This window comes from Rhinatrema bivittatum, chromosome 8 (assembly GCF_901001135.1).
Source record: "Rhinatrema bivittatum chromosome 8, aRhiBiv1.1, whole genome shotgun sequence".
Taxonomy (NCBI): Eukaryota; Metazoa; Chordata; class Amphibia; order Gymnophiona; family Rhinatrematidae; genus Rhinatrema; species Rhinatrema bivittatum.
Window position 1 is genome coordinate 267,574,677 of NC_042622.1, and position 17,807 is coordinate 267,592,483.

The window sequence follows — 17,807 nt, forward strand, 5'->3', positions numbered from 1 at the left end:
CTGTTAACCGGCATTTGGACGCACGTTTTTGAAGCGCTACCTTTACCCCTTATTCAGTAAGGGGTAATAGCGCGTCAAAAACGCGCGTCCAACCCCCCCCCAGACTAATAGCACCCGCAACATGCAAATGCACGTTGATGGCCCTATTAGGTATGCGCGCGGGATACAGAAAGTAAAATGTGCAGCCAAGCCGCACATTTTACTTTCAGAAATTAGCGCCTACCCAAAGGTAGGCGTTAATTTCTGCCGGCGCCAGGGAAGTGCACAGAAAAGCAGTAAAAACTGCTTTTCTGTGCTCCCTCCGACTTAATATCATGGCGATATTAAGTCGGAGGTCCCCAAAAGTTAAAAAAAGTAAAAAATAATAAAAAAAAAAATTTAAAATCAGCCCGTGGCTCACAGGTTGAAAACCGGATGCTCAAATTTGCCGGCGTCCGGTTTCCGAGCCCGTGGCTGTCAGCGGGCTCGAGAACCGATGCCAGCAAAATTGAGCGGCGGCTGTCAAACCCGCTGACAGCCGCCGCTCCTGTCCAAAAAGAGGCGCTAGGGACGCGCTAGTGTCCCTAGCGCCTCTTTTTCCCGCCGGCCCTCATTTAAATATTTTGGTTTACTGAATCGCGCACACAGGACACTCTACCGCGAACTTTACTGTATCAGCCTGAAAAAGCGTGTCCAATCTAGCGCGTAGCTAAAGGTTTGCCACGCTCAAGGGCTCATTGTAAAACCCCCCAAATTCTTGCTTTCTGTGATTCCTCCTACCAGTATCATCACGATACTAAGTAGGAAGGATCACAGAAAGTGGAATCAGTTAAAAAAAAACATATTTGCAAAAAAAAAAAAAAAAAAACAAAAATTTCTGGGCGCCCAATATACACGCACAATATACTCCGTCCAGACTGTGTTCATTGTGGGTGTATATTGTGCCAGTAGCAGGAGAAAGCAGAGGCTTGTACTGAGCGTCCGTTTCCTAACCCACACTGGCAGCCACCTTTCCTGGGCGCCCCATGCAGAGGAGGCGCTAGGGACGCACAATTTCCCCTCGTGCCTCCTTTTTACCGCGGCAGCTAATTTAAGTATTAAATCGGGCACCCGGGAGAGGTGGATCGGCGCGCGTTAGGAGAACAGGCGCTCCATCATGAGTGCCCGTTTCACGCACACCAATATTGCATCGGCCTAACAATGCATAGCTTACTGCGCCGGGATTTAATACATTTTTTAATCTGTGCATTAAAAACTATGCACCAAAATCCAGTGCCCCTCATTTAAACAACGGATCGCGCACCCAGAGGAGGTGACTGGGCGGGCGTTGGGACTGCAGGCCCTCGACGTGGAGCGCCCGTTCTCCGGCGATCTTTACAGAATCGGCCTGAAGTTTGGCAACCCTACTCCCTGGGGATCCAGGACAAAGGCAGGATCAAAGCTTTCGTCGTCCCTGGGCGTGAGTCCATACAGGAAAAGGCACCGACGTGAGGCTCGTTGGTCCATTCTAACCTAAAGATGTCTGTATTTTCCCAATGGTCTCTACCAGTTCAACTGGATAAAGATTTGCTTAAACGTGCAAAGAGAGGAACCTGGCACTGAGCCAGATTTGAATCATTACCTTTCCTGCGATGCCCCTGTGCAGAAAGGAAACCAGAGAGAGAGAGAGAGAGACACTCTCTATGATCTGGGGGAAATGTAACATAGCCAGAGACAACACAAATCCCTGGAATTAGCCTGGTTATTGTCCTTTCTGGACTTTGTAATTCAATTTATATACAGATTGTATGGTATTTGTATGTATATGTGAGTGTGTATAGTAAAAATAGGTACCAGACAAACTAAAAAAGTGATATAGTGTATAACAAAAAAAAACCCTAAGGGAAAACAGCACTCCAAAAGCATTTACAAAAACCCGACAAAATCTTTATTAAGAAAATATTCAAAAAGAATACAAAATTGAAAAAGCCTATAATGCAAATTCTAATGGTATTAAACTGTGTTGTACAAACATGTAATTAAATACATACAATTTAAAAACCTCTTACAAATGTTGATATGCACATGCATACACACACACCACACCCATGCTGTAAACTAGATTAAAATTAGCACATTTCCATTAATAAATCAACTAACATGGAGTGAAATTAATCACACTAAATCACAATATTATATATATAATTCTCTTTTATTTTACTTGGGCAATACCGGTACTTGTAAAAATGGTTATAGCAAAAAAAATTGGCGCCGGCACTACATTTCCCTTGAGCCCTGGCGAGGGTGCGCAAACCGAGCGAGCAAAAAAAAAAAAAAAAAAGGCAGATCCTGCAGTCAAGGAGGGGAGGAGTTCTAAGCGCTTTACGTTCTGAACTACACTTCCCGTGATGCCGGGCGCCGCGGCGAGAGGGCGCGCCGAGAGGGAGGCCGTTTTCCCGTGGTGCAGCGCGATTGGCGCGCGCGGGGAGCTGCTGGGCGCCCGGCCATCTTGTCTCTCCTATCAACCGCTGAGCGCGAGGTGGGGGTTGCGCGCCGCGCTCGAGGAGGGGGTGGGTTGCGCAGCGACGAGTCAGGGGCGCGAGCCGTCGCCGGGTCTCGGTTGGTCACCCGCCAGCAAGATGGCCGCCAGCATGCAGAGCCCCGGCCGCCCGTCCCGCGGGACCCCCGCCGCCGCCAGCACCCCGCTGTCCCCCACCCGCATCTCCCGCCTGCAGGAGAAGGAGGAGCTGCGGCACCTCAACGACCGCCTGGCCGTCTACATCGAGCGGGTGCGGGCGCTGGAGCTGGAGAACGACCGGCTGCTGGTGAAGGTGTCCGAGAAGGAGGAGGTGACCACCCGCGAGGTGAGGAGGAGGAGGAGGAGGGGGGGCGTGGGGCTGCCTCCTCGGTCCTTAGCGTGCAGGGGGCCCCTCTCTCTGCCTTCCAGCGGCGGCGGGAAGAGCCGGGCCGGTGACCGCGTGCAAGGCACGGACACAAAGGGGACCTTAGTGACCAGAGAGGAAGGGAACCGCATAAACCCAAATGGCCCTTTTCCCGCCGACGTCCGTGATTGGGTAAAGGAGAGCCAGGCAAGGACCACCGTCTGGGGTCAGCCTCATTGTCTTCCTTACCCGTGCTGTGAGCTCCCGGGCACCCGAGAGTGTGCGTCACCGTCTCAGGGGGTTGCTGTCACTTGTTACCCACAGGGGTGGCCACGCTAGTGTCAGCCGCCCGAGGTCCTTTTGTTTGGGAGGGAGGAGGAGGAGGAGGAGGACGGCGGCGTCTAAATGCAAAATGTGGCGTGTCCGATATTGCCCCAAAGCGATGCACGGGTGAAAGTGTTTGGCAGCACCCCTGGTACCGTGCTTTGCTGCATGCAGAATGTGACCTGTAACATTGTGACAGGATGCACTGTAGCATTGTGGTCTGAAGGGACAGTTTTGTTGCTATTTTGATTCTGTTACTGGTTAGTTATCCGACAAGTTGCGTTCTACACAAGACTGCACAAAGTATTGCTGCAAGTTTCATTCCTAGGGGCCGATGCAATGTAGTGCGCACAGCTTGATGTGCTAGAATTACTCCTGGTGCAATGAAGTGTAGCTAAGGGCGCTCATCACTGGATGCAAAAAAAATCATTGTGTGCTTGACATGTACTCTTTAACATGGGATATTTAGTGCCAGCCCCGGAGCTGGCAGAATTGATCTTCAGTCACCACTGACCAAAAACATAGGTATGAGCCCCAGCTTCAACCTGCAGCTCCTGCTTATACGTCTCCCCATCGGACTGAGTTCCGTGACCACCTTCAGCTCTTAAGGGGGACCACCCCAAGGACATAAATAGATACATGGTGTCTGGCAGAGAGAAGGTGCTGACACTTTAACATTCATATATTCACTCCTTCATAGTACCGATTCATCCATTCACTGTCAAATGTCCTTGAAAGGCCCAATCCCCTTTCAGAAAGCTGTTCTGAAAGGGGATTGGTCCTCACTGTCAAGTGTCAGTGAAAAGGTCCATTCTGCAACAGCCCTTGGGGGTGCAGAGAGAACTTTGGTCAGGTCAGCTGTCTGTGCTGGTCTGGGCACACAGCCATGTCTCCTGGATGCCTGATGCTTGTGCACTAGGAACACACAAGTGTTACCTAATGTGGCCCTTTTAATGTGGCAGGTCATTAAAACTGTAGCATTGGGTGCCCAGGTAGCATAGAAATGATAGCAGAAAAAGACAAATCAGCCCATCCAGTCTGCCCAGCAAGCTCTCTCACTTATTTTCCCATATGTATCTGTTTCACCAACCACCAATTTCAGGGCCCTTGTTGGAAACTGTTTGATTCAAGTTTCCTGCCATTGATGCAGAGAGTAATGTTGGAGTTGCATCAAAGGTGAGCAGAAGGCTTAATGGTTAAGGGTAGTAACCGCCGCATCAAGCGCGTTACCCCGATGCTTGTTTACCCAGACTGCACAGAGCATTGCCTTGTTGGATGTTGTCTAAATGTAAATCCTGTTTTCCACATTTCCCCCTGCCGTTGAAGCAGAGAGTAATGCTGTATATGCATTCAATGTGATGTGTTAGGGTAGTAACTGCCGTAATAAGCAAACTACCCCCACACTTCTGTTTATACAGATTGTGAAACTCAGCCTTGTTGGTTGTTGTCTGAATGCAAATCCTCTTTTCCACATTTCTCCTTCCAGGAGAGGTGGATGTGGGTGTATTGAAAAAACAGATGCCCAGTTTGGATGCATGTTTTTATGCACACTATATTGCATCAGCCTGTAGTGTTTGATATTGCTCCTTATCAAGAATCTGTAGGGGGAAATAGGCTTGCAGTGGAAGGTGAAAACAGCATCTCGGGAAATTGTGATTTGTGTTTTTTCTTTCCTTCTGTATCAATTTACTGTATTTTTCGTTCCATAAGATGCACTTTTTTCCCCAAAAGTGGGGAGAAAATGTCTGTGCGTCTTATGGAGCGAATATAAAAATTTTTTTTTTAATTAGCTACAACCCCCCACCCTCCTGACCCCCCAAAACTTGCCAAAAGTCCCTGGTGGTCCTGGGAGTGATCGCCCCCTCTCAGACATTCAGCTGCCAGTAATCAAAATGGTGCCGGTGGCCTTTTGCCCTTACAATGTGACAAGGGCTACCGATGCCATTGGTCAGCCCCTGTCACATGGTATGAGCAATGGATGGCCTACGCCATTTTTTAAGATGTATGCTCCATAAGACGTATGGTCAGATACATCTTATGGAGCAAAAAATATGGTAATTCTTTTTCTTTTGGGTTCAGTATTTTAAAACTCTTTTTATAGTTAATGGTCCTTTTGGTTTTTGCCAGTAATTATAATAGAGGCAAATGCTGCACAAGAAATAGTTGTGGAAAGGAAGTGCAGAAGTTTGATAATGGTACTGGTTCTGCAGAAAATTTGTAGATTCCATTGCCTTTTAATTGGATCTTCATAACAATCAAAAGATGTAGTGGTGCTTGAGCTGTCAGGACCACATAGAGCCCTTCTTCAGGTAATGATGACAACATGCTCTGGGTCCAGTTTTCTCACTGATTCTGTCATACCTGGAGAGAACGCGTCCAGTCTTTGGAAGTCAGAGTGGCAGATCTGAAGAAGCTGAGGCAGATGGTGAGGTACATAGAGGGACATAGTAGAGCGGTCCCAACTAGAAGCAGTCCTTGTGCTGCTTTGGAAGAACAAGGTCACCTTTCAGAAGACCATCACCTTGGGGGGGTGGGGGTGGTGGTGGTAGGAAGTGATCCTGTAACTAGGACCTGCCTCCCAGGTGATACTTTTATCCTCTCGCACCTAGAATGTGTCTTCAGGATTATGTGCCCAGGAGGGAAGGGTTAGGACGGCCATTAAAGTTGATGATTACATCATTAGGAATGTAGATACCTGGGTGGCTGATGGGCGTTAGGATTGCTTGTTAACTTGCCTGCCTGTTGTGAAGGAGGTGGACCTCACATTCCACTGAGATGAAATTTTAGGGAGTGTTGGGGAGGAGCTGACTGTTGTGGTACACATGGGTACAAATGACATAGGAAGGTACAGGAAGGAGGGTCTGGAGACTAAATTTAGCTGTTAGATAGGAATCTGAAATTCAGAACCTCCAGGGTTACATTCTCAAAATACTCCCTGTTCCATGTGCAGGGCTCCAGAGGCAGGTTGAGCTCCAGAGTATCAATGTATGGATGAGACAATGGTGCAGGGAAGAGGGTGTTTTATTTGTTAGCACCTGGGGAACATTCTGGGGAAGGGGGTAGCTTATTACGACTGGATGGGCTCCACTTTAACCAGAGTGAGCCAAGCTGCTGGCGCTAACATTTAAAAAGGAGAGAGAGCAGCTTTAAAACTAATTATAGGGAAAAGCTGACAGTCTTTCAGAAGTGCATGGCTTGGAGGGATGTATCTTATAAAGATACTTGCAAAACAGGGAAGATAACCCCAGTAGAGAGAGGTTGTATTTAAGGTTGAAGTAGCCCAAACGGATGTAGACTCTCAGATATGAATGACTCTAATTGCCTGTATCATTTGCTTAATAAGCGGGTTGTGAATGCAAAGAGAGATGAAATTACAAATAAAAAACATATTTTAAAATTATGCATTCAAATGCCAGAAGTCTGAACAGTAAATCTGGTGAGTTAGAATGGTTTGTCATTATGTAGACATTATATATAATGACATTATAGGTGTTTCTGAGATGTGTGGAAGAAGGATAATCAATGGGACACTGTGATACCAGAGTGTAAATTATAATAGTGTGATAGAGCAGATTGATGAAGGGGTGATACTATATAGAAAAGATGGCATAGGATCAAGCATGATAAATCCTGCATGAAACAAAATGCAGTGTGGAATCTTTATGGCTAGAAATTCCACGTGTGACAGGTAAGAGTATGGCAGCGGTTGTATACTACCAGCCACCTGGCAAAAATGAAGAAACACTGACATGCTGGCTGAAATTTAAAAAAAAAAAAAAAAAAAGCAAATAAATTTGCCAACATAAGAATAATGGTATTGATTGGATCAGTGTCTTATCAGGACATGCTAGAGAAGTTTAAGTTTCTAGATGCTATGATTGACTGCTTCATGGAGTAGCTGGTCCTAGACCTGACTAGAGCGACAGCTACTTTAGATCTAATAGAGAAATGCACAACCTGATGTGAGGGGTTATTGTGGTGGGGCCGCTAAACAATAACGATCATAATGCAATCAAATTTGACATATTCACTGTAGGGAGGGCATTAAGTAAACCCATGGTAGCATATAACTTTTTGAATAGGGAAACTATGATATAATGAGAAAATTAGATAAAAACTAAAAAGAGCATTTAAGAGTTAAGTTTGCATGAGGCATTGATGTTTAACAATATCATTTTGGAAGCCCAGATAAAATGTATTCCATGCATTAAAAAAGGTTGAAGGAAGTCCAAATGTCTGCCAATGTGGTTTAATGGTGAGATAAATGAGACAGCATAAATGACCTCTTTCAAAAATGTAAAGCAGACCCAAATGATGAAAATAGGCAAGAGCATAAGCATTGGCAAATTAGATGTAAAACAGTAGTTAGAGGCCAAGAGAGACTTTGAGAAAAAGCTTGCCAGTGAGGCAAAAGCTAATAAACTTTAAAGTACAGACAAAGCAAAAAGCCTGTGATAGATGGGCTGCTAGATAACCAAAGGGCAAAAGGGGGGTTTAGGCAGACAAGGGAATAGCAGAAATCCCGAATGAATTCTTTGCCTTGGTCTTTAATGGAGGAGGATGTTGGGAACATATTCACACCTGAAACATTCTTTAATGGTGGAGATACTGAGCAGCAATTGAGGATGTAATAGATCAGATTGATTAACCAAAGAGTAACACATGCCCAGTGTTCTAAATGAACTGGAGCATGAACTTGCTAATTTATTACTGGTTATTTATTTATTATTTATTTATTTAACAGTTTTATATACCGCAGTTCAGGTAACAAAGTTACTAATCACTTCGGTTCACATTTCAACAATTACAATGACAATATAAAGAATAATTTATAATGTCTTACATAGAACAGGGTGAGTGAAACTTGGATAATAACTTACAATGAACAGGGAGAATACAATTTATATACAAATAGCTTAGAGGAACAGTGTGTGAAGTCACTGAAACTGTCTTGGCGAGATCTAGAGCCACTGTCATGTCATTACAGTTATCTGTAATCTGAGATTTAGAACAGGTGGCCAATATGATGACATTTTTTAAAAAGGGCTTGGGGTGATCTAGGAAACTATAGACTGATGATAGTGCTTAGCAAAATGGTAGAAGCCATTCTTAAAGTAAAATCCCTAGCCATATAGATTGTGGCTTGATAATTGGTTAAAAGGCTAGAAACGGGGGGGCAGGACTAAATGGTCAGAATTCCAAATAGATGGGCCGATACAGTAAAGTGTGCTCCGGTGGAGCGCACTGTTAGCCCACGTTTGGCCGTGCGTTTTCGACGCACTATTTTTACCCCTTATACAGTAAGGGGTAATAACGCACCGGAAGCGCGCGGCCAACCCCCCCTTCCCCCCGAAACTAATAGTGCCTGCAACATGCAGATTCATAATGATGGGCCTATTAGTTATTCCCGTGCAATTCAGAAAGTAAAATGTGCAGCCAAGCCGCACATTTTACTTTCAGAAATTAACGCCTGCCAAAGGCAAGCTTTAATTTCGGTCGGCACCAGAAAAAACTGCTTTTCTGTACACCCTCCGACTTAATATCATAGAGATATTAAGTCGGAGGCCCAAAAATAAAAATTAAAAAAATAAAAATAAAAATCTGCCCGCGCCCCGTGGGTTGGAAGATGGATGCAGAATTTTGCCGGCATCCGTTTTCTGAACCCATGGCTGTCAGCGGGTTCGAGAACTGACGCCGGTAAAATTGAGCGTTGGCTGTCAAACCCGCTGACAGCCGCCGCTCCTGTCAAAAAGGAGGTGCTAGTGTCCCAAGCGCCTCCTTTTACCTCAGGCCCTCATTTGCATGCGGGCCAAGGCTGTATCACGCGCCCAGGACACTGGCCTGTGCATGCGTCGGGAGAGCGGGCGCTTGCCGGCTCTCCCGTGCTTCTTTCTGTATCAGCCTGAGAGAGAGGTTGTTATTGGAGTACTGGGGCCTATGCTGTTTTTCAGATCATTTATGAATATATTAAAGGGAGCAACAAGTGAGGTGATTAGATTTGCAGAAGACACACAGTTATTCAAATTAGTGGATTGTGAGGGACTGCAGAAGGACCTTGTGAAAGTAGGAGACCGGGCAAATAATGGCAGACAAAATTTAAAGTAGAAAAGTTCAAAATGATGCACATACAGAAAAATACTCCTAACCAGGGATGTACATGGTTTTTTTTTTCCGCGTTGTTTTTGTTTCATTTTAAAATGGTTCGAGAGGTATTTATTGCAGGTTTCCCTAATTTGGGACTTAGCGTGCATTAAGTCCCGTTAGTGCGCATTAACTCCGAAATTATTGCGCACTAACTAGTTTTCCTAACGGACCCCATACATTCACCCAAGTCACTTCCCCTCTAACCAGTCACCTCCCCCACCCAAACACATAGACTCACACCAAGAGAATTCAAAGTATGCATATCCCAAAATGTCATGTCCCCTTTCCTAAAATATAAAGGGACTAGCAAATTGTAAATATGCATTTACATTACATGCTTTTGCTGACTAGAACGTGATATTATTAGATCACTTGTTTATACTTGTTACCAGGCACTGGCTATCCCCCCCACAAACACCACCTTGCAACCTTGGCAACACAAAAAAGTAACTAAGGAGACAGCCAATGGGAATGCAGAGCCATATCTCTTAGCTAATGAACTGCTCCCCAGTTGACACTTTTTAACTTAGTGGTATAATTTTTAGTCAGTGTGCACTAATTTGTGTTAGTGCACGCTAACATCCAGTTAGTGCACCCTGTGTCCTATTAGTGCACACCAAGTCCGTAAATAGGAAAACTATAGTTAGTGCGCACTAAGGCGAAATACTAATTTTCACGAAATTTCGGCAATTTTTTTTTGTTTCATGGCACTTCCGAAACAGAATAAAATAGACAATTTAATTGCCATTGTCTATTTCATTGAAAATGAATGCACATCCCTACTCCCAACTACAGGTACACAATGCTGGGTTCTGTATTGGGAGTCACTACTTAGGAAAACGAGCTTGAAGTCCTTGTGGGCAATATGTTGCGATCCTCTGCTCAGTGCACAGCGACATTTAGAGCAAGTAGAATGTTAGGAATGATCTGAAAAGGAATGGAAGATGGCGCAAGTAATACGTCTTTTAGATAAATAGAAGGCCAGATGTACTAAAAAGGTTTTCATATTTTCTCTATGGAGAAAATGCTTAGCACATCTGGCCCAGCACTTGATAAATGGCCTAATTCAATCCCTTTTAGGCTGTTACCATCTGTCCACTATATACACACATTTCCCTCTCTAAATAGAAGCACACATGCTTAACAAAAGGAACTTTTACTCCACGCATGTCAAGAGAATGAACGAGCGATGAACTTCCTGAGATAATTACAGTACCGGAATGTAATCTGCTTTCAGATGCTGAAAAGCGGGACAAAACAAAAATAAAAAATTAAGTAAAGTAGAATTGATCATACAGCATTGAGGATTTTATCTTTGGAAACTTTGAGGACTGTTTCAGTCATTTCATTGATGCTTGCTATTTCGTTTGGTAGCAAGACTGGTTCAGGCTGGACAAGTTTTCAAAAGAGTAATTCAGAACTCTTCTTCTGAATGTGTTTTATTTAATACATTTCTGTTTCATCTTTAGCACACAATAGTTTAAAGTGAATAACAAATTAATACATACCACAAGGTAAGTCAATGCAATGATTAAACGTAATAAAATGTGGACAGCAGTAGAAAAACGAAAATTAAATAAAAGCTTTGCATCTGCTTCCCTAACTGCATGGAAGGGATTTTGATTTTTTTTCAGGAGGAGAGTATTTTTTAATCTCATATGTGTGTCTATCCAACACTGTGTATTGTCTAGTAGCGCTTTAAAAATAGATAAATAATAGTAGTAGTGCTTGCTAATTCGGAAACATTTTGGTGTAATACTAAGGTATCACTGAAGCCAGAGTATCTTCTTTGTAGACTGCTCTAGCTTAATCTTGACTTAATTTACTGGACAGTGTTCCCGGAAGACAGAATTGTGGTCACTGTGTATTTGTGTCTATTTAGCAGGCAACTATTGCCGATGGATTGAAATGCTTCACAAGTGGGCCAGGCTCCAGAAGCCAGCTGGATTAAGAGCTTTGGGCATTGTAGCGGTCCAATCCATAATTTGTGCAAGATAATTTTTAAAGCATTTTTAGAATGCATCGCTTTGTTTTTTGTTGTATTACCCTGCGTTTTCTCAAGAGACAAGCCACGTTTTTATTTTACCAGCCTAACTTGCATGCTTTCTGGCTCTGTTCCCTAGTTTCCTCTTGTTTCCCATGGTGATGCTTTAAAGAGGAAGGCACTTACACAAGTTTCACACATATTTGTATTCAGGTAGTCTGATTAAAAAAAAAAAGGAAAGCCAATCTATATCTCTTACATAATTCTACATCAGAGCAAACAGTATTGTAACACTATCAAAGGAAACGCAACATTGTTTTTATGCAGGTCTACCCTTCTAAAAAAAACAATGTTGCGTTTCCTTTGATAGTGTTACAATGCTGTTTGCTCTGATGTAGAATTGTGAGAGAAAATAACTTCCCTTTTTAAAAACATATTATTAGACTGACTACAAATATATAAAACCTTTTGAAAGTGGTGGAAAGGCATCGATGCTGACAGAAAATTGAACTTCTCCTCCCAGAACTGAGAGGAAAGGGTCCACTTCTGTCCAGATCATCAGACTGCTAAATACATTCTCGTGCTATCAGAATTAAATCCAGAATTCTGTAGATCTTGATTCCTTGTTGTTCATAGTAATGATTTTTACCTAATTCATTGTTAAGTCTGAGTGAAAAGGTTTGTGGCAAATAGATTCAGTTGGCCTTAGAGCACATAAGGACATTATTTAATTGAACTCACTTACTTTAGGACAGCAGTTTGCAATCTCTTAGGGCTATTTCCCTGCTTCTCTTCCCCATCCATGTGATTGGTTAGCACCCCTCCCCCATTTAATCCCAATTTTTTGTTTCCAATCATGCAACCAGGCTCCAAGCATCCAGTATTGTTTGTTTATCCAATTAAAAGTTTGCTCAAACCCAATAATAGCTGCAACCTATAACAGATTTGTGGTTAAAATGTGTCTCTTATCAACTCTCCCTACCAGTCTCTCTTCTTCCCTCTGTCCCCCACCCTTGTAATTCTTCTCATCATTCTGTCTCTCCCCTCTCCCACCTGACTGTCTTTTTCCCTCCACCCCTTCATCTTACTGCTGCACCACTGATCTGCTAGCCTGCATGGGTCACTGCGGTTTTGAGCCTCTGTGGAGGATTCATGCTTACTAGTTTGCATACACAGTGATTTTGAAAATGGCATTTTTTTTTTTTAAATACCGCAGATATCATGGAAAGAAGTGCAGAAAACACTAAAAAAAAATAAAAAATCAAAATAAGTACATACGTGTGCTGCGGAAGCTCATGCAAGGGTCTATCTAAACACAGATTGATGAAGTTATGACCCAAGCTGATCAAATCAAGTTAAACAACTCAGTCTTCCTTTATAATGTAGGCATAACAATTTAATGAAAGAAGTGAAAATCACAGCTCAGTCTCCCGACACGTTGTTTCACCAAGGCTGCATCGGGAAGGATGGCTTTCATCAGAAGCACTTTAAATGTTTGTCGTCAAAAACACATTAAAAGGTGTTCTGAAATGAAACTCATAAATAAGCAAAGCATAACAAGTGCAGGGCAAGAAATGGCAACAGCAGAGGAGTAAAAACAGAGGTACATACCATATTTGTGAAATAATTTAAGTACCGTATACACAAGACATTCAATGGAGACTGTAAAATACTAGCAAGAAATATATCAAAATATTAATAACAGGGTAGGAAATAGGACTTAAGGAAATTTCTGATATTGAAAACGGCACTTATACACAGACATGGTTCACAAAAAGTCTCAGCAAAGAGCTTGACAAACAAAAAATTAAAAGTAAAACAGCCATTCTGAAAGGAAGACTTAAAGGAATGTGAAAACGGGGACAGCGGTAAAGTGGAGAGCACAACTTGATCAGCTTGGGTTATACCTTTGTCAACCTACTGTGTGTAGATAGACCACTTGCAAGAGCTTCCGCAGCACACGTGTACTTTTTTTTTTTTTTTTTTTTAATTCACCTTTTGTTTTAATCGTGGTGCATGTCATTTAGGTCCAACAAGAGTGTGAGAATTGGTGTGGGCCCGCCGATGTCTAGGCAGGCATGCAGCTCCTTGGGTGGAGCAGCCTTGCAGGAATGCAGCTGGCCATTTCTCACAAATCAGTTAATTTTACTGCAACAATGAGGTTTTTCCCCTAAAAGGGTCCACTTTTAAAAGAAATACCTTCAGTTCTGCCATCTGCAGTTAGGCTGTTCTCTTGTTTCCATCACTTTGAAAGCAACTGCAAGTAGTGTGAAAATAATTTTATAGCACCAGTATTTCATATATTAGTCAAATAGCCTGCAAGATTTCTGCTTGCAAAATTGAGTGGTATTCTTCATCAGCAGTGCTCTGCTGCTACCTTGCACTTCTTGAAGTCTTGAATGCTGAGTGATTATTTATCTATTCTGAAAATGCAAACTGCTGCTGAGGAATTATGAAAAAGCACTATGTATTAAAAATAAGTGCAGGAAAATTAATTTCCTGGCATTTTAGGTTTAGGACTGGATTTAGGCTACCTTACTTTCTCACAGCAAGGAAAGAAAATTATTTGAGAGAACTGCAGCAAAGTGCTCTAAAGTCATTACTGAAAAAAATGCTTGAAGATGAGAATGAAAACTGCAACAGTTACAGTATCTACTGTCTCTCGACTGGCATAAACCCCACATACTTCCCAGTATAAATAGTCAATTTATTGAACAAGACCTTTCTTTCCCTAACTCCTGTTTTTACATTTTGCAGTTCTAATGGGTTCATCAATTGTTTGGAGTCATTTCAATACACTTAAATCAATTGGTAGCAGGAATGCTGGTATGGGGTCCACCCAACATTTTTCTAGTGCTGCTGAGTTGTGCATGCAGTGTTAAGACTAAGGCTGTAATTATCATTTGAAAAGATATGAGAGTAAACTGCTGAAATTTAAACAGTGAATAGTTTAACGGTTGAGGGTGAAGGCACCTGCCTCAGACATGCTTGTGCGTGCATTCTTCAGGCTGCCCCGATGAGGGGCTAGGCGTGGGGAGCACCAGAGTTAGGGGTGGAATAACTTCTTACTCCCTTAACTACTGTTCAGCTCCTGTCCTCCTGTCCTGGCAGCTAATATTAAACAGCTAAATGGACTAACGAGTCATTCTTTACCTACTGTTTAGCCTTGTAATATTTTACATCTGTGTTAGACCACCAGACCTTTGCCGTGCACCTGAGCACATCACTTCTGGACTGTGCCTAGATTCTGCTCGCTCTCTCTGGGTGCTTTTCGGGATTTCACCTCTCTTACTCTTACTTTTACAATGATGTGCTGTTCCACCCACCGAGGAGAGTACTGAAAGAATTCAGGTTTGACTCATTCTTCTAACATTTACAAACTGGTCTCAGTGAGGGTATGAGTTACAGGAAATGAATAAGTGTTCACGCTTGGCATGGGCACAGTGCGAACGTAGTCCTCATGATGAGGTAAAGAATGAATCTGCTTTGTCAGACTCTGCCGAGTGTCGTAAATACAGTTCACCACTTGGGTTTTAATAAACAGATCGTTGTGGAATTTTGATTATTGAAAAGTGAGCCAAGCAAGAGAACAAATCAGAAGGAATTTGCAGTATTAGGCCAATTTGTGTAATCCAGGCTTTACAAGCTGAAGGTTTTTTTTTGTTTGTTTCATTAAGGCATACTACTTGACTGACCTTCGGTATACTTCAATGGCAGCATCAATATCCTTGTTTAAAAACTGAGCCTGATTTGCAGTCTTCAATAAAACAATTTTGACATTCTCCCAGAAATATTAATTATTGATTCTTCTGTTGCAACAAAATCAGTAAGGAATTTTTAGATTGAACTTCACCATGACAATGCACTCTGGTTTTTCCTCTTTGTTTTTTATAGTTTTTTGCAAGCTGTCTGAGTGTGCTTTTAGTTTTCCTTGAGCAGAAGTTTATTTGGTAATTTAATAAGGCTTCGTCATATTAATTAAGGTATAGAATCCATTTCTTTTTGAAATTTGAATTTTATCCAAATCTGTGGTGGCTGTGGGTGTATGTATAAAGACTGCTGCTTGGTGTTGAGTTCCCAGAAGTAACCAGAAAATGGAACTTCGTGTTGCAAAAATAAACGAGAAGAGAAACTACAGGGTTTTTTTGTCTGACTGTTAAAATGTGATTCAGAGCTTATTTCCTGAGATAAATGCACATAGAGCTATCTTGCCCTTTGAAAGAAGAAACTTTGACGTCAAAGGTGTTTCAGTGAATATGTGATTAATAAAGTTTAGTTTTTAACAAGGATCCTAACCCTGCAGTTGGAATGTATTAGCCTCTGGAGCAGAGTTAAAAATATATATATATATATATATATATATATTCCTGTCTGTGACTTGTAGAACCAGTCTCAGCAGTGCATTTTGAGAGCAACTTTCAAAAGATTTTACCTGGGTAAAAAGAGGGTGACAATTTCACTCTTGCCTTTTTGCAGTTCAAGCGAGGGTACTTTTTACCCCTTCTGCAACAATGCAGAGGAAGCCAGCAGACAATGCCCATGGATTTCATTTTGAAATCCCTGCCTATGGTTTATGGCTCTGAGTTTGTACCTCCTGCAAAATACTCTTGGCCCTGCCTGCCCCCAAATTTTCAAAAGGAAAGTCTGCAGGGAGTTCCCCTTTGAAAATTCATTTGCAGGTCTACATACATTTTAAGGCTTGCCCCCTTGCTGTGTATTAATACCTTTTTTTAAGGACAATGATTTGAATGAAGCCAAATTTTGGTCTGTCCCCAAGTGGACTAGGCCCCACGGTAGGCTTTTCTCGGCATGCTGCGTAGTAAGCATGGCGGTGTTTTTACTTGCTGGTCCATGCTTTCTGCCCTCTACAAGACTTTGGTGTGCACGCCGTGCTAGGCGTGCCCTTTGTGTGTAAACTTTGTGTGTAACCTTTTTTGAGCATGGAGATACGATCCAGCAGGGCGTACTAATGGTGTATGCGCCTTGCCACACTTATTGCTGGGGCACCTATAATTTGTGCGTGTGACTTTTTTGAGCGTAAGCCGTTTGAAAGCACAGTTACCATTGTTCATGGTGCCAATAAACAAGAAACCTAAGCACCTTTCTCTTCGTATTGCCTGTCATATTAGGGTTTCTCAGCCTGACCTGCTTTCTACCCTGTGTCAGCGCTGTTCAGATGCTCAGGGAGTGTTTGTCTTCCTCGGATTTTGCTAAACCTGGATTCTCATTCTGATGGTCTAGTTACAGTTTTGGCTGGAAGTGTGCCAGATCTTGGTTCTCCCTTGATTGACTCCTCTGCTGGCGAGGACAGTTCTGTGGGACCAGCTCCAGTTCCTTCTGGGCTTGGTCTGAACCCAGCTGCTTTTTCTTGGGTGGAAATTTTTTCAAGGCTTACAAGCTTTTCTTCAGACATAGTCCTCCGTTTCCCCCATTCGGACCCTCAGCCAGTGGCCCCTCCCAATCCTTTGCTTATGTGCCAGGGCTCGCTTCTGCTCCCTGTGGGGGTTCCCAACAGGAATCCAGATGGTACAGATGATGAGGTTGATCCTGATTCCCTGGAAGATGGGGACATTCCTCCAGGGCTGGAACCGTATTGAACCATATTGCAGTTCTTTCATAGAGATGAACTGCCTGCCCTGATTTCCTAGACCTTGAAACTGCTGGGTGCACCTGGTTCAGATGCTATGTCAGAGCCGAGGAAGAATTCTATTTTAGTTTTCTTCCATAAAGCCTCTTGTTTTTTTTCCTGTGATGGATCCATTCAGGACAGAGCTTTCTTACCGGAAGTTCGGATCCAGAGATTGATGTCTCAAGTGCATCAGTCGATGAACAACATATGCCCAATGGTGTGGTCCTATCTACAGGTACTTGGCTTGATGGCGACTACCCTGGAACTGGTGCCATGGGCAAGGGCGCATATACATCCTTTTCAGCGCTCTCTGTCTCATTGGAACCCACGGTCTCAAGATTATGTGGTTCAGCTCCACTTGCCAATGGACATATGCTTCCACCTCCAGTGGTGGTTGCAGGAGGATCATCTGAGAGAGGATATTCCCTTGTCCTCTCCAGCTTGGTTGGTACTCACAACTTATGCAAGTCTCCACGGTTGGGGGGCTCACTGTCTGGAGTGCCAAAGATCCTGCTGGAACATCAATCGCTGGAGGCCTAGGTGGTATGATTGACATGCTTGCAGTTCAGCCACAGGCTGCAGAATCAAGTAGTTCACATGATGTCAGACAACATGATGACGGTGGCCTATATCAGTCGCCAGGGAGGAACCAAGAGCCAGCAAGTGTCTCGGGAAATAGACCAGCTGATGGACTGGGTGGAAGGTCATCTGCAGATGATCTTGGCCTCTCACATTGCAGGGAAAGACAATGTAAGAGTGGACTTTTTCAGCAGGGAGAGTCTGGACCCCGGAAGGAGTGGGTGGTGTTAGCTGAGGTGTTTCAACTGATTGTGGATCGCTGGGACCTTCTGTTCCTAAACCTGCTGGTGACTTCTTGAAATGTAAA

General features: G+C 43.2%; 1 protein-coding gene across 1 annotated transcript in view; it reads left to right on the forward strand.

Annotated features, from left to right (window-relative positions):
- The first annotated feature begins 2,380 nt into the window (after positions 1 to 2,380).
- The window catches only part of LMNB2 (lamin B2), an 80,164-nt gene continuing 64,737 nt past the window's right edge, over positions 2,381 to 17,807 (forward strand). The window contains exon 1 of the mRNA XM_029610786.1: positions 2,381 to 2,822. Within this exon, the coding sequence (XP_029466646.1) occupies positions 2,598 to 2,822 (225 nt within the window). The 5' untranslated portion in view covers positions 2,381 to 2,597. The remainder of the gene's footprint in view (positions 2,823 to 17,807) is intronic.